The sequence below is a fragment of the Trachypithecus francoisi genome, unplaced genomic scaffold (assembly GCF_009764315.1).
Source record: "Trachypithecus francoisi isolate TF-2019V2 unplaced genomic scaffold, Tfra_2.0 Lachesis_group5, whole genome shotgun sequence".
In the NCBI taxonomy this organism is placed as follows: Eukaryota; Metazoa; Chordata; class Mammalia; order Primates; family Cercopithecidae; genus Trachypithecus; species Trachypithecus francoisi.
In genome coordinates, this window is record NW_022681470.1 from 98,042,320 (window position 1) to 98,066,621 (window position 24,302).

Here is a 24,302-nt window from a genome sequence, read left to right on the forward strand (position 1 = left end):
TATTTGTTTGTTTTTTTTGAGACAGTCTTCCTCTGTCGCCCAGGCTGGAGTGCAGTGGTGCAACCTTGACTCACTACAACTTCTGCCTTCCAGGTTCAAGCGATTCTCATGCCTCAGGCTCCTGAGTAGCTGCGACTACCACACCTGGCTAATTTTTGTATTTTTAGTAGAGAGGGGGTTTCAAGTAAGGAAAAGCATGTTAGCCAGGCTGGTCCTGAACTCTAGGCCTTAAATGGTCCATGCGCCTCAGCTTCCCAAAGTGCTGGGATTATAGGCGTGAGCCACCATGGCTGGCCTATTTTCTTCTTATTTTTTTGAGACAGGGTCTTACTCTGTCACCCAGACTGGAGTGCAGTGGCACAGTCTTGGCTCACTATAGCCTCGACCTCCAGGGCTCAAGCAGTCCTCCCACCTCAGTCTCCTAAGTAGCTGGGTCTACAGATGTGAGCCATAATACCTGGCTAATTTTAAAATTATGTTGCCTAGGCTGGTCTTAAACTCCTGTGCCCAAGCAGTCCTCCCACCTTGGCCTCCCAAAGTGTTGGGATTATAAGCATGAGCCACTGTATCCGGTCTGAAAATGGACTTTTTAATATATTGATGAAGGAGTTCTTTCAGAAAAGGGGGATATTCTTGCTGAAGACCAATTGTTTGTCTTGTTTTCAAGTAAGGAAAACGGTAAGACTCAAAGAAAGGAAGAATATTACCCAGGTAGCCTGTACATTGCTGAGTAACAGACATTTGATAAAGGAGCCCAATTCAAAAAAAATGATTTGATTGTGTGGGTGCCCAGATTTAATATCATTTATTTATTTTCCTTCCTTCTTTCCTTTTTTTTTTTTTTTTTTTTTGATTTTTGCTCTTGTTGCCCAGGCTGGAATGCAATGGCATGATCTCGGCTCACCACAACCTCTGCCTCCCGGGTTCAAGCGATTCTCCTGCCTCAGCCTCCCGAGTAGCTGGGATTACAGGCATGCACCACCATGCCTGGCTAATTTTGTATTTTTGGTAGAGACGGGATTTCTCCATGTTGGTCAGACTGGTCTTGAACTCCCGACCTTAGGTGATCCGCCCACCTTGGCCTCCCAAAGTGCTGGGATTATAGGCATGAGCCACCGCACCTTAAACTTATTTGTTTGTTTTATTAACTAAGTTTTTTCTTTAATTGGGAAAGTAATATAAGTGTATTTTATTATAGAAATTTCAGGCTAGGCATGGTGGCTCACACCTGTAATCCCAGCACTTTAGGAGGCTGAGGTGGGTGGATCGCTTAAGCTGGGGAATTCAGGACCAGTCTGGGTAACATGGCAAAATTCCACCTGTACAAAAAAAATTACAAAAATTAGCTGGATGTGCTGGTGTGTGCCTGTAGTCCCAGCTACTTGGAAAGCTGAGGTGGGAGGGTGGTTTGAGTCCTGGAAGCAGAGGTTGCAGTGAGCCGAGGTTGTGCCACTGCTCTCTAACCTGGGTGACCTTGCCTCAGAAAAGGAAAAAAAAAACAAAAACAAAATTTCAAACAGTACAGAGTTAAAGCACATCTTCTTTTCACTTTGGACCTTCAGAACTCTTTTTTTTTCTTTTGAGATGGAGTCTCGCTCTTGTTGCCCAGGTTGGAGTGCAATGGCGTGATCTCTGCTTGTTGCAACCTCCGCCTCCTGAGTTCAGGCTATTCTCCTGCCTCAGCCTCCTGAGTAGCTGGGATTATAGGCACCTGCCACCACGCCCGGCTAATTTTTGTACTTTTAGTAGAGACAAGGTTTCGCGATGTTGGCCAGGCTGGTCTCAAACTCCTGATTCACTTGGCTCGGCCTCCCAAAGTGCTGGGGTTACAGGTGTGAGCCACTGCGCCTGGCCTGGACCTTCAAAACTCTTCAGACAACTGCAGTTTCCAGTTTGTTGAGTATCCTTCCAGAAATATTTAGTATATACACAATTATATATAAATGTGTATGTGTGAACATACACACACTCATCTCAGTTTTTTTTTTTTTTTTTTTTTTATTTTTTTTTTTGAGACAGAGTCTTGCTCTGTCGCCCGGGCTGGAGTGCAGTGACCGGATCTCAGCTCACTGCAAGCTCCGCCTCCCGGGTTCCCGCCATTCTCCTGCCTCAGCCTCCCGAGTAGCTGGGACTACAGGCGCCCGCCACCTCGCCCGGCTAGTTTTTTGTAGTTTTTAGTAGAGACAGGGTTTCACCGTGTTAGCCAGGATGGTCTCGATCTCCTGACCTCGTGATCCGCCCGTCTCGGCCTCCCAAAGTGCTGGGATTACAGGCTTGAGCCACCGCGCCCGGCCTCAGTTTTTGTTTTTACACAAAGGATGTCCATACTGTAAATTGCTTGCCATTGTTTAGTTTTATAATGCTTCATACAGTTAATAGCATCTATCTTCTTTTTTTATAGTAACATTTAAAGTTAAGGCTCATATTTCTGGCTACTGACTAGATGAACCTTGCCAAATACTCTTGAAAACAACAACCGTGACTTGGCCATCACAAAGAAATAGTTGCAAGTGGAAGTATAATTCTCTAAGAGGTCTCTTGAGACTTAATGAGTCTCAATAATTGTGGAGAAGGGAAGAGATTTTAATTTCTGGAGAAGATAGACTTTTTCAAGCAACTTTATTGAGAATTCCTCCTATTTTAATCCTGAATTATAATGATATATGCTATTAGTGGAACTTCACTGTGTGTATGAAAGATATGAGGGTAACCACTAGTCTTTTTTTATACCTGTGAATTAGCTCTAACCCTGAGTCACTGCTTCCACAAAATCCAGTAGTCACAACTACATGCAGATCCAAAGAAAAGTTCATTTATCCTTTTCCTCGTCATAAAAAAAGACTATCATAGTTATCTTACCAAGTCGGGTTGTTGTGCCTGAGAAAAGCACCACCAAATTCCCTTTCCCCCTTCTCTCTTTTTTTTTTTTTTTGAGACGGAGTCTTGCTCTGTCACCAGGAGTGCAGTGGTGTGATCTCGGCTCACTGCAACCTCCGCCTTCCAAGTGATTCTCCTGCCTCAGCCTCCCGAGTAGCTGGGACTACAGGCGCGTGCCACCACGCCCAGCTAAGTTTTGTATTTTTAGTAGAGATGGGGTTTCACCATGTTGGCCGGGATGGTCTAGATCTCTTGACCTGGTGATCTGCCCAGCCTTGGCCTCCCAAAGTGCTGGGATTATAGGCGTGAACCACTGCTCCCAGCCTCCCCCTTCTTTTTTCTGGGTATATATATACAAAATAATTGAAGGCAGAGTCTTGAAGAGATATTTGCACACTCATGTTTATTGGCCCATTTTGTGCAATAGAGAAGAGGTCAAAGTAACCCAAATGTCCACTGACAGATGAATGGATACAGAAAATGTAGTATGTACCCACAAGGGAATATTATTCAGCCTTAAAAAGAAAGAGCCTGTCATATGCTGCAAGATAGATGAATCTTAAGGACATTATACTGAAAGAATAAGCCAGTGACAAAAAGACAAATGCTGTATGATTCCACTTACATGAGGTATCTACAAAGTAGTCAAATGCATAGACACAGAAAGTAAAATGGTGGTTGCTAGGGGTTGGGGTGAAGGAGAAATGAGAAAATGGTGTTTAATGAGTATAGAGTTTCAGTTTTGCAAGATGAAAAACTTCTAGATATCTGTTGCACAACAATGTGAATATAGTTAACACTAAACTGTACACTTAAAAATGGTATATGGTAAATATTATGTGTTTTTTTGCTATAATTAAAAAAAAATCCAAAGCTATCCCTTACTTTAGAATTGTGCTGACAGACCAATCAGCTGTGTTGTCATTAGATCATCATCTTTTTTTGGTGTGTCTGGTAAGGGTAATGGAAATACCAGAAACCTGACAAATAATAGTTGTGGGTCTTTCAAGTTCTGTGGGGTGCTGCTATTTCTATCACTTTGTGATGTTTTTCCATTGGCTTTTTTTCTGTTGAATAGTTTCACTGCTTTCTAGTTTTCATTTCAGAGTGAAATAGATATAACAAGTGCAATGCTTTGAAACAATCCTTTTTTTCTCCTTCAGGTGTGATGATGATCAGATGTCTAACGATAAGGAACGGTTTGCCAGGTAATATAGTAGTAGGTAATAGATCATAATATACAATATGATCCATGTTGTAGAACCAGACAATCCTAGCATATTGACTTTTAATTTTTTCTGGATGAGACTCAATTTCTTTGTCCAATCTCTTTCCTGTTTGGAAGTATGGGAAACTTAGTATTATAACTATCATTTATGTTCAGGTGACATGGCTTCAAACTGGCAGTATATTTTATACAATGTTTTTCTGTGTATGTGATAACTAAAGCAGTGTGCTTGCAAGGTTTCCATAGAAACATAAATTATGGATTTTGTGTTTGCATTTATTATTAAATAGATCTACAAAAATAGGAATACAGATAATGGTTCTGTTATTTAATTTAATTTATTTATTTTGAGACAGAGTCTTGCTCTATTTCCCAGGCTAGAGTGCAATGGCGCCATCTCGGCTCACTGCAACCTTCGCCTCCCAGGTTCAAGCGATTCTCCTGCCTCAGCCTCCTGAGTAGTTGGGATTACAGGCACCTGCCACCACGCCTGGCTAATTTTTGTATTTTTAGTAGAGATGGGGTTTCAACATGTTGGTCAGGGTGATCTCGAACTCCTGACCTTGTGATCCACCCTCCTCAGCCTTCCAAAGTGCTGGGATTACAGGTGTGAGCCACCGCACCCAGCCTATTTTATTTTTTTGAGATAGAGTCTCACTCTGTCGCCCATGCTGGAGTACAGTGGTATAATCTCAGCTCACTGTAACCTCTGCCTCCTGGGTTCAAGTTGTTCTTCCACCTCAGCCTCCCAAGTAGCTGGGAATATGGGCATGTGCCACCATGCCTGGCTAATTGCTAATTTTTGTAATAATTTTTTTTTTAAGCAGAGATAGGGTTTCACCATGTTGGCCAGGCTGGTCTCGAACTCCTCACCTCAAGTGATTCACGCACCTCAACCTCCCAAAGTGCTGGGATTATAGGTATTAGCCACTGTGCCCAGCCTATTATTTTAATATGTATATATTTTTAGAGACATTTAATATATGTATATTTTTAGAGACATTTTAAAGACATTGTTTTCACTGTGTTTCCCAGGCAGGAGTACAGTGGCATGATCATAGCTTACTGCAGCCTCAAACTCTGGGGTTTCAGTGATCCTTCTACCTCAGCTTCCCAAATATTGGGATTATATGCATAGCCACCATGCCTGGTTGGTCCTGTTCTTTTAAAAATGACAGTAAGAGGCCAGGAGTGGTGGCTCATGCCTGTAATTCCAGCACTTTGGGATTTAGAGGCGGGTGGATCATTTGAGGTCAGGAGTTCAAAACCAGCCTGGCCAACATGGTGAAACCCCATCTCTACTAAAAATATAAAATATAAAATATATAAAAATATAAAAATTAGCCAGGCCTCGTGGTGGCACTCTTAATCCCAGCTGCTCTGGAGGCTGAGGCATGAGAATTCTGTGAGCTTGGGAGGCGGAGGTTGCAGTGAGCAGAGATGGCACCATTGCACTCCAGCCTGGGTGACAGAGCAAGACTTTGTCTCAGGAAAAAAAAAAAAACGACAGTAAGGAAACAGTTTTTGTGGCAAGTAAAGTTTTGATTGAAAAAACTTAAATTTGTTTAAATTACCTATCAAGATGATGAAATATACTCTGTTTTTTATTAAATTCTTCTTAACTCAAATGTCAATTTTCTTTTTAGAAAGTTTTTATTAAATATTAGACAATAAATTATTTCTTTTTTATAAATTAAGTTTGCAGCTACCTCAGAAAAATGAATAATCTGTTATTTCAAAATCCAGTGATTAACTGAGCACTTAGCATTTAGTATTTATTAATTGCTGATGCTCCTGGTCTCGGGAACATCCTTTGAGAACCATTGATGTAGAGACATAAGAAATATCAGGGGAAGTAGTTAGAAACTATTCTGAAGTGATGAGATGCAATCTCAGGCTTTGAATTAGAGGATATTAAATAAAATGCATTGTAGGGCTATTTCTCTGATAGCAGTTATAGAATTGATTAAAGGTATAGACTGTTGGACTATAAGGAGATAGATAGGAAGCTGCTGAAATAATAAGACAGCTATAAAATCTTGAGGGCCTGGGCTAGATTGGCAGTGGCAACAGGAAAGGAGTGAAGTTAAGAGGTTTTTGAAGAGTAATTTGTTTATCAAAGTTAATTGAAATAGATACTTGTCTTTAGGATGTGAACCATCTCTAAAATGAGAAGTTAATCATAGATATTTGGAGGATAGTTTTTCAAGCTTCATTAAAAAGTCAGACCATCAATATTATTGGTAGTAAAGGTCCACAGTATCTTGATGAAATTTCAAAAAGCCATGAAAATATGGCGTGAATGATTTTAGTCTTCATTTGTCCTGCTTAATGTGCATATATTTCATTCAGAAACACTGGGGTGGATAAGGGATTGTGGATCTGTAGTAGTAGGGGCAGTAGAAATAGGAATTTTAGATGCTTAACTTTTTTTCAAACAACAGAATTCATTCATATGATTTGTTAAGGTAGTGCATCTCACATATCCTCCTTGGGAATTCAATAGAGGGTCTTGAAAGCTGAAAATTGCTCAACTTTTTGAAAAAAAAGAAGTTTGTAGTTTGTTAAGGAACTATCTAGAAGAAATAACCCAAGGAATGTAAAACTCTAAACTGCTGAATATCACTTATTTCTCCTTCTCTTGTCGTCAGAATATATGCGTAAATTTTTACATTCTTCTTCCTTGTTACTGTGTTACTTTCTGTCTATTGACCATTTTATAAAAACATTCCCATATATTGATAAGGCTATTGTATTCATCATTTTTAATAGCTAAATAATCTTTTAGCTTGTTAACCTGTCATACTTAGACATTTTATTCGGGGCCTCTTTATCTATATAAATGTATGTATGTATGTATGTATTTATTTATTATTTGAGACAGAGTCTCGCTCTGTCACCCAGGTTGGAGTGCAGTGACCGGATCTCAGCTCACTGCAAGCTCCGCCTCCCGGGTTTACGCCATTCTCCTGCCTCAGCCTCCCGAGTAGCTGGGACTACAGGTGCCCGCCACCTCGCCCGGCTAGTTTTTTTGTATTTTTTAGTAGAGACGGGGTTTCACCGTGTAGGCCAGGCTGCTCTCGATCTCCTGACCTTGTGATCCGCCCTTCTCGGCCTCCCAAAGTGCTGGGATTACAGGCTTGAGCCACCATGCCCAGCCTTATAAATGTATTTAAAATGGAATTGACACATTCCTGATACATTGGCCTGCCAACACTTTGCTGTTTCTTCAGTTGCCACCTATCATTACAGTATCTCAATTTTCTGGAAAAATTTAGTGATGGTTCTTTGTATCCTTCTCCAGTGGAGGGGGAATTGTTACTTTTGATCCATTCCTGTGTGGCTATACTGCAGAGAAATGGCAAAGGGACTGAATCAAAGTTAAGAATTATTTTAGGAACAAATCAGTAATAGAGGACATGCCAGAAACCTAGTGCTTAGAGTTGTTTATATAATTTCTCCAGTGAAATCTGGTTGGTTATTTTGTCATTGTGTGTCACATGCATGTGTTGTTTGTGTGTGAGAGAGAGAGAGATTATATTTGTGATCACTTGTTTGATACCATCATCTTTAATTTACTCTGTCTTTAATTTTGTCATTATAGAATAGCACATGTGGATATCATTTTCTTTCCAGATTGGGAGCAGTGTATGAAAATGGTATTCCTGAATTCCTTTTGTTTGTTCTTGTTCAGACTCTGTATATCTTTGGTTCCTACAGAGATCAATTGGCAAAATGCTTTCTGTGTTTAGATCATGTTAATTTACAATATATATTGGCTTTGCTTTTATGTTGACCTTTATCTTGTAAGTTACTTTTTCTTTATCCTAACAGATGACTTTGTAGAGTTACAGGCAAGGTTCCTGCCTATAATTCCATTTCCCTCCTCTCTTCTCTGCATCTGTTTAGTTCTATATACTTTTCTCTCTTCTTTCTCCTTTTCTTTTTTTATCCTCCCTCCATTTCCTTTCCTTTCCTCCTTCCTTTTTTCCCTTCCTCCTTCCCCCCTTCCTTCCTTCTTTTTTATTTTAATTTTAGCTTAGTTCATTAATTCTATTTTTAGGTCGGATGATGAGCAGAGCTCTGCGGATAAAGAGAGACTTGCCAGGTAGGAGAACAGTGTCTTTTAGCATGATGGAGCAGATGATGCTGCTTTTTCTATCCTTTTTCTTACTCTATCTTTTCTTCCCCTTTCTTTTTGTATTTTTCCTTATCTGTGGCAAGAGAGGACAAGATTTTTTAGAAGTTTGAGTGTAACAGGAACTTTGGCTTCCCCCATCAGAAAGTGGGTGAGTTGAGGGAACTTTGCTTAGGGATTTAAGACATTGCTATTAAGTTTTTTTCTTTATGTCAGTACTAAGTTTCACAGGACAAAAAGCTCTTAGAAGTAATGCAGCTGTGCCAGTTGGTGCTTTAACAGGGAAATACTCTTTTTATCAGAAAACCACAAATATATCTGTATTTGTTATTAGCTCCCAGTATTTAGGCCTCAGCATTTACTCCACACCTCTAGGAAACTCACACCTATTTTCCTATGAAGACTCACAGCCTAGATTATTCTCACAACAGAACTAGTGTTGCTTTGGTGATGTAATCCTTTCTTGTGGTAGTTTTCTAGAAAAGTTTTAGTTTCCTTGATGTGGCTATTTAAAAGACCAGGTTTCTGTACTTACGTGTCAGAAATCTGTCAGATACTAGGAAGTTGAGTGCTTTATGTTTGAGAGTAGAATTTTATGTCTTAGGCAAAGTGTAACTAAATATGGGCCTATGTGGTGAGACCCTTTTTGCCATTTAGAAAGGAGACTCTGGAATTCCCTTTGGAGACTGTTGTTTGTAATGCAGAAATACTGCAGAAGAAATATGCACAGACTTTTCTGTTTTCTAGTATCCGTGATTTGGGGGTGACTTAGGAAATAGATCATTGATGCTGATACCTATTTTTACTATTTTCCCCCTTTTTTCTACTATTTCCTCTTTAATCTGGGCCACAAACTCATTTTGCTGCCAGTTTAACTCGAGCTTCTTACTAACCCTTTCACTATTCAGAAAATGGATTTGGCATGATGTGGTGGAGAAAACATTGTCTTGGGAAGAGAGCAGCCTGGGGCAAGTCACTTACATACTTGACCTCCCTTTGCTCTTCTCAGAAAAAAGAGATTTATGTTAGATTTTTAATTTTCTTTTCTTTTTCTTTTTTTTTTTTTTACAAAAAAAAAAAACTTTTTGTTCAAGTAGAATTCTTAGGTGGTAACAGAAATAAATAAAAGAGATAAAGCAAGCCGGGCACAGTGGCTCATGCTTGTAACCCTAGCACTTTGGGAAGCTGAGGCGGGCAGATCATGAGGTCAAGAGATTGAGACCATCCTGGCCAACTTGGGGAGACTCCATCTCTACTAAAAATAAAAAATAAAAAATAAAAATAGCTAGGCTTGGTGGCGTGCACCTTTAGTTGCAGCTACTCTGGAGGCTGAGATAGGAGAATTGCTTGAACTCAGGAGGTGGAGGTTGCAGCGAGCCAAGATCCCGCCACTGTACTTCAACCTGGGTGACAGAGTGAGACTCCATCTCAAAAAAAAAAAAAAAAAAAAAAGAGAGAAAATATTTCAAGCAAATATTTGAGTAGAAGCAGAAATGCAGCATGTTGCTTGGTTATCTCCTTGAGGCATCCTGATGGAGGACACTGAGAAACTTAATGGGCTTTAAAAAATTCCTGTTGGAAAACTACTGGATTATTCCTGTTAACAGTGATATCTTTCTGTCTTAATTTTGAGGAAGTCAGTGTTGGAGCTGTGGTCTGTTTACCTGGGTGAGATTCAAATTGTCTCTTGCCAGACCTTTAATCATCCTCCTGTCCACTCCACTCCTGCTCTCCAGTTAACTTCGTCCCAGACGGGGGACCCATATAGGACTTTTAGTAGATGGTGTATCTTAAGTCTTGTAAGAAGTTGAGTGCACTGGCAGCACACCCAGATAAAGAAGGTAGGACTTTGTGCATTAATGGGCCAAATAAAACTTCAAAATCTTCAAATTCTGCCTTTTAATGTTGCAAATAAGAGAGAGACTTACCATATTTTATAGACCAAAAAAATCTATACCATCAATTCTTGTATCAGCTGTGGAGCTACATACTTGAGTTGACAAAAATTGATCCTTTTATTTTCTGGCCTTTAAATAGTTCAATTAGTCAACATGGGAGTTAACCAAGCTGAGGTTATATGTTCCAATGGAACTTAAGTGAGTAAAATCAGCATTTAGAAATATTGTAATTTCTTTCTTTCTTTCTTTTTTCTTTTTGAGATGGAGTCTTGCTCTGTCACCCAGGCTGGAGTGCAGTGGTGCAATCTTGGCTCACTGCAACCTCCACCTCCTGGATTCAAGTGATTCTCCTGTCTCAGCCTCCTAAGTACCTGGGATTACAGGGGCATGCCATTGTGCCTTGCTAATTTTTGTATTTTCAGTAGAGACAGGGTTTCACCATGTTGGCCAGGCTGGTCTCGAACTCCTGGCCTCAAGTAATCCACCTTCCTCAGTCTCCCAAAGTGCTGGGATTACAGGCGTGAGCCACCATGCCTGGCCTGTCATTTCTTAAAACAGCTTTTTTTCTGAGGGAGTGGTAATTTGCAAATGATGTGAAGTTTCCAGGAAATAGGGGGAAGGGAATTGTATTATCTGCTTGTTCTCTGTCTGCCTTATTAGTTCTGTTTCATGCTTGCTTTGCATGAGAAGGTTGGCAAACCTTATTTTAACTGCTGAGACTTAAGCATCACTAAATCTGAATACCACATTCTTCAGCAGCACATTTGGTGTCCATATCACTCTCCCTGCTACCAGATGACCAGATGTGACCACCTGGATGGGGCTTCTCTCTCTTTCCATGCAGGGAAAATCACAGTGAAATTGAACGGCGGCGACGGAACAAGATGACAGCCTACATCACAGAACTGTCAGATATGGTACCCACCTGTAGTGCCCTGGCTCGAAAACCAGACAAGTTAACCATCTTACGCATGGCAGTTTCTCACATGAAGTCCTTGCGGGGAACTGGCAACACATCCACTGATGGCTCCTATAAGCCGTCTTTCCTCACTGATCAGGTCTCTGGGACTTACAGTTCTGAGAAAGTCTAGAATCTGGGTGAATCTCTTGAAAGTTTTCGTTTTTTGGACAAGAATTCAGCTTTTCAGGAAAAAGTCAGACAATGGGAAAATGAATTTCAGTTCTTGGTTATAACATTAATTAGCATTGGGACAATGAGAAGTAGAGAAGAGTTGTGAAAACCATTTAACAAGCTAATAAGTATTAATATTTGAGAACTTGACTCATGAATATAGCATATAGGATGGAAGAAGAACAGTGGAATCACAGAGGGAATGACTATGTCCATGGAACCAGTTTTCTTCCTTGCCTTTAAGTTTATAGAAGATGGAAGAAATCTATTTCTTATCCCTGAAGCAGCTTCTAGTTTTAATAATAGAATGAATCTGTCCCTCCTTTGGTGATACAATAACTGAGAGTCTAATTGTTGCTTGGGATGTGCTCTGTTAACATTTGATGCACTATGAAAAACAGAGAAAAGGCATAAACATTTTCTGCCTTTTAGGAGCTTCATCTGAGTATAAGTACGTGAGTGGCAGGTTACAACAGAAAATGACAGGAAAATGCATAAAGAGAGGAATTGTATTTTTTAATTAGTAATTTTATGTGGGACTAGATAGACATATACCAAAAGGATGGCTAAAGTGAATAGAATGGCTAGACTTGAGTGAGGATGGTTAGGGAAGACTTCTGAGGGTAAGGAAGCCATGTTCTGTTTTGGTTATTAAAATAACGTGATCATTACAGAAAAATTTGGAAAATGTAGGAGGTATAAGAAAGAAAAAAATTTACTTCAATATCAATTAAGTATGCCCTTAATGCCACCAATTTAATCAAATAATTAGAAACGGGGAGAGAATATAGCTTGAGAAAATGGAATAAAAATTTTTCCAAATAGGATGGTCTACTTAAAAGTACATGCTTTATAGTTACATACATTGAAATAGTTAATATGCTTTAAGAGTATATGTGCAAGTATTCAACAAACTCCAGTTATGCACCTTTTGTGGGCAAACCAGGTGTGTTGTGCTGTGAGAAATAGAAAGAATGGTAAGAGAAATGGTTTTCTGGTGGAAACAGACATGTAAATAAATAAATTAAACATAGAACTAGTTCTATAATGGAAGTGCAGTAATGAATCCTGTAGAAATGCAGATATGGAAAATGAGTTGGGGAGTAGTGTTGTGGATTTTGGGAATCACTTGAGCAAAAACTTAGAAGTGTGGAATAATTGGGTTGTGCAAAGAAAGTCAAGTATTTTAGCATGTTTTTGGGAGGTAATAGGAAGGCAGGCTGGGATCTAATGATGGAATGTTTAGGTATTAAAGAATTTAGATTTTAATTTTTATGCAGTGAGGAGACATCAAAAATGTATTAGCAGATCTGGTAGCATTTTAAGGATGGATTGAAAGCAGGGCAACTATTTAATTAGTTTTGGCAAAAGATGACTAGGACAGTGACAAAGCATTGGAAAGTAGAATTGATAAAACTGAGTTATTGGAATGTGAGAGAATAGTTAGATTTTGAGACTTCTAGCTTGGGAGGGTGCTGTTAAGAAAGAATATTGGAAGAGCATGGCAGGTTGTTTTTTTAAGAGAGAAATAATGATTCAGGTTTTGGAATGTTGATGTTGAGTTGCTAGTAGAATATTTATAAATGTTTTGCAGATACTTGAAATTCAAGTCTGCTGAAAGCTCAGGAAAAAAAAATTAGTCAGGTCTAGGGATATAGACTTGGGTATTATTTCATAGTGGGGAAGAGTGAATATGATTTCCCAGGAAGAAAGTATGGTATTAATAAAGAGAACTTAAGATGAACTTTGGAAATGTCTACATTTAAGACTTGAACAAAGGAAAGGAAGTCTGAAACAGAAGAGGAAGCAAAAATTGGAGTACAGCCTCATAGAAGGCGATAGGAAAAAATAAAATGTAAAGGATAAGATGGACAAGATTGTCAGATTCTGCAGAGAGGTTGAATAAAGTGATGAAGACCCAGGAGAAGGGGCTTGAATTGGTATTTAGGAGGATATTAGTAACCTCCTTAAAAATATATGTATGCTGTTCCTGGCAGAACAAAAACCAAACCAAACAGGAAAACAGTAGTTTAGAGTGCAGATTGACGTGGGATTGAGAAATAATTGAAAGGTAAGAGGATAAAGCCAGTGAATATAACATTATTCTTAGTATAAGCTTGCTGCTTAAAAAGAGAGATGAGGCCGGGCGCGGTGGCTCAAGCCTGTAATCCCAGCACTTTGGGAGGCCGAGACGGGTGGATCACGAGGTCAGGAGATCGAGACCATCCTGGTCTACACGGTGAAACCCCGTCTCTACTAAAAATACAAAAAACTAGCCGGGCGAGGTGGCGGGCGCCTGTAGTCCCAGCTACTCGGGAGGCTGAGGCAGGAGAATGGCGTAAACCCGGGAGGCGGAGCTTGCAGTGAGCTGAGATCTGGCCACTGCACTCCAGTCCGGGCGACAGAGCAAGACTCCACCTCAAAAAAAAAAAAAAAAAAAAAAGAGAGAGGAGATGGGTCAAAGTGAGGGAAGATTTATATAGAATTGAGAAAACCTGATCATTTTATAGGCCTCAGGGGAAAGAGAGAAAGTTGGAATATTTGTCAAGCAAGATCCTAAAAAGAGACCAGACAGTATGGAATTAAGAAGTCAATTATTGTTCATAGTAAGCCTTTTTTTTGACACAGGGTCTCTTGCTCTGTCGCTCAGGCTGGAGTATGGTGGTGTGATCTCAGCTCACTGCAACCTCTGCTTCCCAGGCTCAAGTGATCCTCCCACCTCAGCCTCCCGAGTAGCTGGGACTACAGTCGTGTGCCACCACATCTGGCTAGTTTTTTTGTTTTGTTTTGTTTTGTTTGTTTGTTTGTAAAGATGGAGTTTCGCCCTGTTGTCCTGGCTGGTCTTGAACTCCTGGACTCAAGTGACCTTCCCACTTTGACCTCCCAAAGTGCTAGGATTACAGGTGTGAGCCACTGTGCCTAGCCCAAGCCTTTTTATTCTTCTTGAATCCTGAGATAGAGAGGAAGAGGTGGATAGTGACAGAAAGTGAAGAAATATGTATTAGAAAAAATTTCTTATTTTTGAAGGTAACTACGTTTAGGGTGGAAACCTGTGACTGTGGATCAGGTGTCAGCCAGCAGTTGCTTATGGAGAGATGCGTATGGCCTGAAGTGTCTTACTTCTTCCTGTGAATAGAAATACTTGTTTTTTCAGAGTTCAATATTAACTTCTATTTCTTTTTCTTGGGCAGGAACTGAAACATTTGATCTTGGAGGCAGCAGATGGCTTTCTGTTTATTGTCTCATGTGAGACAGGCAGGGTGGTGTATGTCTCTGACTCCGTGACTCCTGTTTTGAACCAGCCACAGTCTGAATGGTTTGGCAGCACACTCTATGATCAGGTGCACCCAGATGATGTGGATAAACTTCGTGAGCAGCTTTCCACTTCGGAAAATGCCCTGACAGGTGAGAGTTATGTGTATGGGAAATGAATGAGAAGTCCTTTCTTCTTTTTTTCCCGAGGCTTAAGAGATGTTTTAGCCGTTAAATTGGTTTGTTGACTCTGGCAAGACTTCAAGAATTTTCTCCTTTAATGAATATAAAGGAGTTCTTTTTATCCATATGAGATTATCTACTTTGTGGCTCATCCTTAGAAAATATTTCATTAATGATAATATTTTACATTTATCTTAATATTAGTGTAAATAGAACAGTAAAAGCCAAACCTACAGGCCTTTTTTTTTTTTTTCCATTCTAAGGGAATTACCCATGCTTTTATCTCATTTATATGGATAATTATCTGGTATTTTTTCTACCTCCTGGTGCTTGGCTTTGTGCTAGGTTCAATGATAACAGCTTTTTATTCTATAGATATGGTTATTGGTCGGTGTATAAGGTGTTTTATGTTGTTGTTTGTATCTGTACTGTTGTTCTTTTTTTCTCCCCTATTTTATTATGTTCAGTCTTTTGGCCAGAGTTTGGGTAGAGGAAACAAGTCATATCTATTGTTGAGCAACTCTAGAAAAAAATTTAAAGTGGAAGCAGATAAAAACTGGTAGTTAAAATGCAAGAAATTTCAACATACTCATATTAGTGTTGTTGATCTTTAGTTTTCCTCCTTTTTTTCCCCCCAAAAAGAAACAGGGTCTCACTCTCTTGCCTAGGCTGGAGTACAGTGGCGCATCATAGCTTACTGTAATCTTGAACTCTTCTGGGCTGAAGTGATCTGCCTTCTTACAGCTTCTTGAGTAGCTGGGAGTAGTTCATGTTACCACACTTGGCCAATTTTTAAATTTTTTGTAGAGACAGGTTCTGTCTGTTGCCCAGACTGGTCTCAAACTCCTGGTCTTCAGCATTCCTCCCACCTTGGCTTCTCAAAGTGCTGGGATTACCGGCATGAGCCACCGCACTTGACCAGTTTTCCCCTCCTTTATGTTTTTATGATTTCATTTTTCTAGTTCTTCCTTTTCCCCAAAAGTTGTTCTTCCTTTCTATATAATAAAGAAGACAAACAGATCTGTATGTTTCTATAACATATAAAATTACTTGGTTTTTTTCTTTGTAAAATTTTTTATTTTTGTTTTTTTTTTGAGACAAGGTCTTGCTTTATTGCTGAGGCTGGAGTACAGTGACTCTTCACAGGCACAGTCATAGCACACTACAGTCTCAAACTCCTGCCCTCAAGCAGTCCTGCTGCCTCAGCCTCCTGATTAGCTGAGACTACAGAAAATTACTTGTTTTTCAACCAATGACATTTACTCTGTATGTATGTCTGTATGTGTATACAAATAATCAGGCATGAGAATATAGCCTTGCCTCTTGTTTTCTAATACTACTTTCCACTCCTACTTTTCCTTGCACAATGTTATTTTCAGCTTTGCCTTTGAACTTAAGAGTGAGATTCACTGATGATAACTGAAGTATTTTAGACTTGAAAAAAAATTCATCTCCTGCTTGGTCAGTTCTAAGCAAGGAGATTAAGGGCATGAATAGGATGCTTACTTATCTTTGCCTTCAGTATCTCTCCCCCTCTTCCCCACACACAAAAATGCACTCCAGACTGCTCTTCACATCCTCCTTCAGGGCGTATCCTGGATCTAAAGACTGGAACAGTGAAAAAGGAAGGTCAGCAGTCTTCCATGAGAATGTGTATGGGCTCAAGGAGATCATTTATTTGTCGAATGAGGTGAGTGTCAAGCTGAGGATTGTAATTTGGTATAGGAAGGATCAAGAGCTGAGAGTTTTATTTCTGTCGGAGTTAAGTTGGATTAGCTCCAGTGGATTAAATTTAACTCTCCCTACCCAGATGGGTTGTAACACAGAATAAAGTATTTGGTAAGGGAACTAATGTTTCTGAACTTGCCAGACACTATGATAGGTGCTTTCTGTCATCTTAGTTCATCCTCACAATTGCCCTGTAGTATAAGATTGATGGTTACCATTTTGCAGATGGAAAAACATATATAAAGAAATGAACTTGGCTGGGTGCGGTGGCTGAAGCCTCTAATCCCAGCACTTTGGTAGGCTGGGGAGGGTGGATCACCTAAGGTCAGGAGTTCGAGACCAGCCTGGCCAACATGGTGAAACCCCGTCCCTACTAAAAAAAAAATACAAAATTTGACGGGTGTGGTGGTGTGCACCTGTAATCCCAGCCACTCGAAGGCTGAGGCAGGACATTTGCTTGAACCCAGGAGGCAGAGGTTGCAGTGAGCTGAGATTGTGCCATTGCATTCCAGCCTAGGGAAAAAGTGTGAAACTCTGTCTCAAAAAAAAAAAAAAAAGAGAAAAAGACATGAATTTCCCACTATTACATAGTGTTTGATACAGGATTTTGTTTTAATTCATAGTTGTCTGACTACAAAACCTGTACTTTTTCCCCATTACAACACAAGGCAATATCCATTTACTCTGACGATTTCTTCTTTTTGTTTTTGGTTAGAAATTTGAGACTTCCTATGTCTCTCAGTTAGTGTTTAGTGTTTATAAATTATATACTGTATATTTTAGGATTCTGTAGAAAAGATGGTGGTCCTTTCTAAACAGGTACAAAAGACATCTTGGGGTCACAAAGTTCAGGTTATATAATGGAAATTGACTACATTGTACTAAAAGGATGGTTGCTAGAAATTATGGGTAGGATATTAAAGGTTTGCTTGGAGAGGCACAAAATTGAACATTATGTGGTTTAGTGATTTATTTTTATTTTTATTTATTTTTTTTTTGAGACAGAGTCTTGCTCTTTTGCCCACGTTGGAGTGCAGTGGCATGATCTTGGCTCACTACAACCTCTACCTCCTAAGTTCAAGCGATTCCCATGCCTCAGTTTCCTGAGTAGCTGGATTGCAGGTGCATGCCACCACAGCTGGCTAATTTTTGTATTTTTAGTAGAAACAGTGTTTCACCATGTTGGCCAGGCTGGCCTCAAACTCTTGACCTCAAGTGATTCGCCTGTCTCGGCCTCCCAAAGTGCTGAGATTACAGGCCTGAACCATTGTGCCCAGCTTGTAACTTAGAGTAGCTTCTAGACTCAGACTGCTGGATTTTGTTTTAATCCATATTCTGTGGATTTGAATTCTAGCTTTGATGCTATCTTCTGAAACCTTGGATAATTACATGACTACATTGTACTTTGATTTAATTATCTCACAATGGCGATAATGTTAATACTGACTTTATAAAGTTGTTATGAAGATTAGATGAATTAATATATGTAAAGATATTTAGAACAGAGCATGACATGTATTAACCCTATGTAAGTTTTATTTTTATTTTATAGAATGGGGAGAGGGAAAGTAGCATTGGCAGGAGTATCCCAATATGTGGACATGGCTAATGCAAAGACATAGGCAAGAGCAAGATAATAATGAACTGTAGCAATTACAGTAAGTTGTGGTTAATGTAGAGCAGGAGTAAGCAAACTACAGCCCTTTATTTGTAAATAAGTTTTATTGGAACATAGCCATGCCCATATTTTTACATATGATCTATGGCTACTTTCATGCTATAATGCTAGAATTGACTAGTTGCAACAGACTTTCTGGCCCATGAAGCTGAAAATATTTACTATCTGGTACTTTACAGAAAAAGCTTGCCAACTCTTGATGTTGAGAATATTTGCATTTGAAGAATATATGGAACATTTTGACTTCAAATTCTAAAAGTTCTAGAAACACTAAACTGACTTACCTTTATCCTTCATTATTAGAAGCATTACCAATTTTCTATGTCTAATTGTATCCAGAGCCTGTTATTCTGCTATTACTGTGGAAAGTTGTTTGATAGTGCAGCCTGATTGCTTTTAATCTCTTTGTTCTTTGAAACAGGTGTGGCAGTAGCTCTGTGGACCCAGTTTCTGTGAATAGGCTGAGCTTTGTGAGGAACAGATGCAGGTGAGATCCTAAGTGGTGAAAACCAAAGGGATGGCCAAATACCTGTAGAGATCATCACATTTTGACCATATCTTACTGTAGTCGTTCCTTCAGCAGCCCTCACTTTCATCCCTTACCTCCCAGTTACTTTTTTTTCTGGCAGTATTTTCCTAAACTTCTAAAACTTCTCTTGAAAATCCTGTTTAAGGAAGTTGCTATGCTATTTTACCTGCTTTCCTCCTACTGCATACCTTTTGGTTACTTTACTTTGGCAAGGGTAAAAATATGGTGGTCATTTTTGGGTGGGAAAGCTGATTATCCTGTTTTGTAAACTCCTAAGAGCCTAAACTTAAAGGTACTAAGCCAGCATTGCCCTTTGAGTTTTACTGGGTAGATTTTTTTTTTTCTAATTCCTGTAACTCTTCTAGGAATGGACTTGGCTCTGTAAAGGATGGGGAACCTCACTTCGTGGTGGTCCACTGCACAGGCTACATCAAGGCCTGGCCCCCAGCAGGTAAGAAAGTGAAACAGTAAATATTTCCCCTTAGTACCGTTGGTTCCTCACAGAGTCCATGAAAGCTAATATTTATTATATACCTGGTATATGAAATGTACTTTTGTATAAGATGAAAGAAAATAGGAAAGTAAAATGCACAATCTTTCCCTTCCATTATTGAGCTTTTATTCCAGTTGAGGAGATAGATAGATCAGGCTGGAAAATGATTCAGTATTGGCTATGTCACAGAATGTGGTTTTTAAATGCACAAATTTATACTGAACATATGTGTTCTAAGCATTTCTTGCAAAGAAGCATAGACCTTGAATGCAGTTAATTTGAGAAAGCTTTCTAAACTAGGAGCAAGACTTTGAGGGAAAAGGGGGAATTGCCTTTATTGTAATAACTTATCGAGGATATTCTCTGCAAAGGCTTTAAATCAAGCTTTGAGCAGATTGGCTTTACTAGAACTTGAGGTCAAACAAGGAATGTGAGAAAGGTGATTGGGTTGCAGGGATCAACGTTTTAAGTTGGCTTGTCAGAGTTTCCAAATCTTAACAACTTTATTACTTCTCTGCTGCATGGATATTATTGGAAAGTAGGGGTTTGGGGGAGACAGAAACTAAGAGAAAAGAGAAGCAAGGTGATGTATTTCAGAAAGAGGTTAAACTTTGGACGTGGAAAATCCTGGATATGATTCCTGTCATTGTTATTTATTAGTGGCATTGCCTAGGGTAAGTTGTTTGACCTTTATAAAGCTCAGTTTTCTCATCTGTAATTTGGAGTTAGTACATCCTGTATAGGGGTTTTGTGAGGATTAGATTTAATTTAAGGAAAGCATCCAGCCCAGTGCCTGGCATATGGCAGGTACCCAATAAAAGTAGTTAATGTAATTTTAAAAAATTTCACTGAAGTAGTAATGACATTTGAATTACTTTGTCTATATACTACATAATCCATACATTTAAAGTATGTTATCTTTTATACCTCTGTGTAGCATCAAGGAATACTATTTTTCTGGATAAAAAGAATATAACTATGCAAACAATAGGGGAGAAATGCAGTCTTCTTCCCTTTCTCTGTAAAACATTGGTTTCTCTCTTTTCCAAGGGACATGAATAACTATTGATGGTTGGTATAACTTCATTTTGGGTTGCTTGCTAACTTTAAAAGTCACAGATTAGGCAAAGCATAAATTTTCTGCCTATAACATGGTCATAGAATGGATGTCTTCATATATGCCTTATTTGGCCAGCATAGTTTTTTAGACTACTCTGGGTAGGACTTGTATTTCCAGTTTACTATAATTAACATGGGTAAAATGTAGGAATTAATATATATGTAAATACTTAAAACAATGACTGGCATATATGGTAAATTTTATATAGTTGTTTATTTTTATTCTTATTTATCATTCTCTATTGCTTTATGCTTAGCCTCTTCATAACTGGATGTATTTTGTTTTGTTTTGCTTTTTGTTTTTTTTTTTTTTGAGAGGGAGTCTCACTCTGTCTGTCACCCAGACTGGAGTGCAGTGGTGCGATCTCGGTTCTCTGCAGCCTCTACCTGCTGGATTCAAGTGATTCTCTCACCTCAGCCTCCCAAGTAGCTGAGATTACAGGCGCACGCCACCACACCTGGCTAATTTTTGTATTTTTAGTAGAGATGGGGTTTCACCGTGTTGGTCAGGCTGGTCTCAAGCCCCTGTCCTCAAGTGATCTGCCCACCTCGGCTTCCCAAATTGTTGGGATTACAGGCGTGAGCCACCATGCCTGGCCCATAAATAGGTCTATTTTGAATCTTTACTTGTCTGAGTTTTGAAGGCATTTGAGTTGGAGGTCCCTGTTAAACCTTTTAACCTCACCTTTCTGAAGGTGTTTCCCTCCCAGATGATGACCCAGAGGCTGGCCAGGGAAGCAAGTTTTGCCTAGTGGCCATTGGCAGATTGCAGGCAAGTATGAATTTTCCACATGTATATCCCCTTTCAATTAGAAAAAATCTTCAGGACTCATTCCTGTTAATTTTCTTTTACTTTCTGAATACAAATGAAGAATTCCACAAAACTGTAAAAATTTGAAGGAATATGGCATTTATAGTGACCATTGCTATTCTTGGACTTAAGTAGAAGTTGAAAAGCATGAGAGGGAGATCTTTTTCCGCTTGTCTTAATTTTAGCTTTACTATGCTTAATTTTCAATTTCCAGTTAACTTCCTTTGCCCCATATGAAAGAAGAAAGATCCTTTTCATTTTATCATTACCTGACTAACATTAGAAAAGTGAAATTATTTTGATTTTTTTTCATAAGTATAGATAAGTTTCTTGGTTACTTGTATCATATCAACCTGAGTAATGAGCTCAGCCTCGCTAGATGAAAGTATGTGGATTTTGGGTTGAATAAACTTTATTCTTACTTTACTAACTTGGTAAAGTGTAAATGTTTGGTAGTAGAGCTAGACCTTATGCCTTGTCTGATTGTGATTGCCATTTTTTTTCCTTTTTGGATAAAATGTGAAAGTTTAGAAAGTCCTAAAACTGGGAATCTTATGTGTATGCAAAAGACCATGAGGAGATAGGAAATACATCTGTAAAGACTGGTGTCATTTTACCTCATTTTAATCTCTTCACTCTCAGGTAACTAGTTCTCCCAACTGTACAGACATGAGTAATGTTTGTCAACCAACAGAGTTCATCTCCCGACACAACATTGAGGGGATCTTCACTTTTGTGGATCACCGCTGTGTGGCTACTGTTGGCTACCAGCCGCAGGTGAGGAGCTGGAGCTATTATATCACTAATACTTAAGCCTCCATTTTCCTTTGGCTGTGTTGAGATTATGTAATCATGTAGTTCCTAAGATAGCCAAAACATATCAACCTCAGTTGAGAAAAAGAGATCATCATATTCTGTTAGTACCTAACATTATTTTCAGCTTCCTATTAGGACTGTCATCTCATGTAGAGAAATAAGGCTTGTCAAACCAGGTGGGAGCAGCACGTACAAATATGTATTTATTTTTCGTTATTCATATTAATACAGATAATGATTCAAATGTACTCATATTAATTAGTTACACCAGTATAGCCACATTTAGATAATTCATGTAATTACCTAAATGAATAATGACCCATAAAACATGAAGATTTAGCACCAGTTATTATAATTTACTCATGCAACAGACCAGTTAGCCATCTCTGAATTGACTCATCATATAAACTTTTAAAAGTGTTGTGGGAAGGAAGGACTTCTGGCTGTGGCTATATGAGAGAGATTGGTGAAAAAGAGATCTTGAAAACAAAGAACAAAGAGAATTTACACTACCTGATTCAACACTAACTATAAAGCTATTACCAAGACAGTGTGGTGTTGGTGTAAGGATAGATACATAGATCAATAGATCAGAATAAGGTCTATTCTTATACTTGTCAACTAATTTTCAGCAAAGGTGCCAAGACAATTCAATGGATAAAATAAATATTTCTAACAAATGGAACAATTGGATATCTGTATGCAAAAAAAAAAAAAAAAAAACAACCACACCCGAAAATAAAAACACATGGATCTTACCTTATACAATTTACAAAAATCAGCTCAAAGACCTAAATGTGTAAGAGCTAAAGTTACAAATAAACTCCTAGGAGAAAATCTCTGTGATTTTGAGTTAAGCAAAAGATTTCTTACATGACACTAAAAGCATGATTCACAGAAGAAAGAAAATGATAAATTGGATTTAATTGTAATTAAAGTTTGCCCTCTTTAAAGGATATTATTAAGAAAATGAAAAAATCCAGACATAAATGGAGAGAAAATAGTTACAAATCATATATCTGAAAGAGGATTTATACCAGGAATATATAAATAACTCATTAAGACAAACAGCTGGTAAAAAAGGGCACAGGACTTGACATTTGACCAAAGAATAAATATGCATTTATGCACATAAAAAGATGCTCAACATCTTTTTACCCTTAGGAAAGTGCAAATTAAAATCACAATGAGATACCCACTAGAATGGCTATAATCAAAAAGTATCGTTGAAAATGTGTAGAAGCTGGAAGGAACCCTCATACATTGCTGATAGACTTGTAAAATGGTATAGCTACTTTGCAAAAGCATTTTGGCAATTTCCTACAAAGTTAAACATACTCTTATCCTATAACCTAGCAATTTCATTCCTAAGTATCTACCTAAGAGAAGTGAAAACATGTTCACACATAGATTTGTACATAGTTGTACACAGTTCATATCTGTATTATTCATAATAGCCAAAAAATGGAAACTATTTAAACGTCCATTAACATTTTGTAAATGGGCCGGGCGCGGTGGCTCAAGCCTGTAATCCCAGCACTTTGGGAGGCCGAGACGGGTGGATCACGAGGTCAGGAGATCCAGACCATCCTGGCTAACATGGTGAAACCCCGTCTCTACTAAAAAATACAAAAAACTAGCTGGGCGAGGTGGCGGGCGCCTGTAGTCCCAGCTACTCGGGAGGCTGAGGCAGGAGAATGGTGAGAACCCGGGAGGCGGAGCTTGCAGTGAGCTGAGATCCGGCCACTGCACTCCAGCCCGGGCGACAGAGTGAGACTCCGTCTCAAAAAAAAAAAAAAAAAAAAAAAAAAACATTTTGTAAATGAATACACAACTGTGTTGTATCCATGTTAGAATACTACTGAGCATAAAAAGGAATAAACTACTGTAATGCAACCATGTAGATGAACTTCAAAAATACCATGCTCAGTGAAAGAAGCTAGACCCAAAAGACCACATACTGTGTTGTTTTATTTATGTGAAATTTGTAGAAATAGCAGAACTAGAGAGGCAGAAAGCAGATTTGTGGTTGGCTGGGGAGGGGAGTGGGAACAGAGATTGACTGCAGATGGTCCAAGGGAACTTTCTGGGGCAGTGAATGTGTTCTAAGACTGGATTGTGGTAATCATTGCACAATTGTATAAATTTAGTAGAAATCATCAAATCATACACTTAGAATGGCTGAATTATGAATATAAATTATACCTAAAATTTATAATCTTATTAAAATAAATGTATAATATTCTGAAAAAGAAAAATGTTTTAGAAACCAGCTCCTTAACAGATTCTGTCTTCTTTTAGTATATTTCATCTTTTGTTTATTGTCTTTTTTTTTTTTTTTTTTTTTTGAGACAGAGTCTTGCTCTGTCACCCAGGCTAGAGTGCAGTGGCCGGATCTCAGCTCACTGCAAGCTCCGCCT

General features: G+C 38.8%; 1 protein-coding gene across 8 annotated transcripts in view; it reads left to right on the top strand.

Annotated features, from left to right (window-relative positions):
* The window catches only part of ARNT (aryl hydrocarbon receptor nuclear translocator), a 66,577-nt gene that overhangs the window by 23,901 nt on the left and 18,374 nt on the right, over positions 1 to 24,302 (top strand). For 2 of the 8 annotated variants that reach the window (XM_033197118.1, XM_033197119.1), the window contains exons 4-12: positions 4,041 to 4,085; positions 8,169 to 8,213; positions 10,986 to 11,199; positions 14,465 to 14,678; positions 16,272 to 16,398; positions 18,536 to 18,601; positions 19,009 to 19,094; positions 20,951 to 21,027; positions 21,709 to 21,843. In XM_033197118.1, coding sequence (XP_033053009.1) covers positions 4,041 to 4,085; positions 8,169 to 8,213; positions 10,986 to 11,199; positions 14,465 to 14,678; positions 16,272 to 16,398; positions 18,536 to 18,601; positions 19,009 to 19,094; positions 20,951 to 21,027; positions 21,709 to 21,843 — 1,009 coding nt within the window. The remainder of the gene's footprint in view (positions 1 to 4,040; positions 4,086 to 8,168; positions 8,214 to 10,985; positions 11,200 to 14,464; positions 14,679 to 16,271; positions 16,399 to 18,535; positions 18,602 to 19,008; positions 19,095 to 20,950; positions 21,028 to 21,708; positions 21,844 to 24,302) is intronic. The other 6 variants (XM_033197120.1, XM_033197121.1, XM_033197124.1 and 3 more) reach the window with 3 other exon arrangements.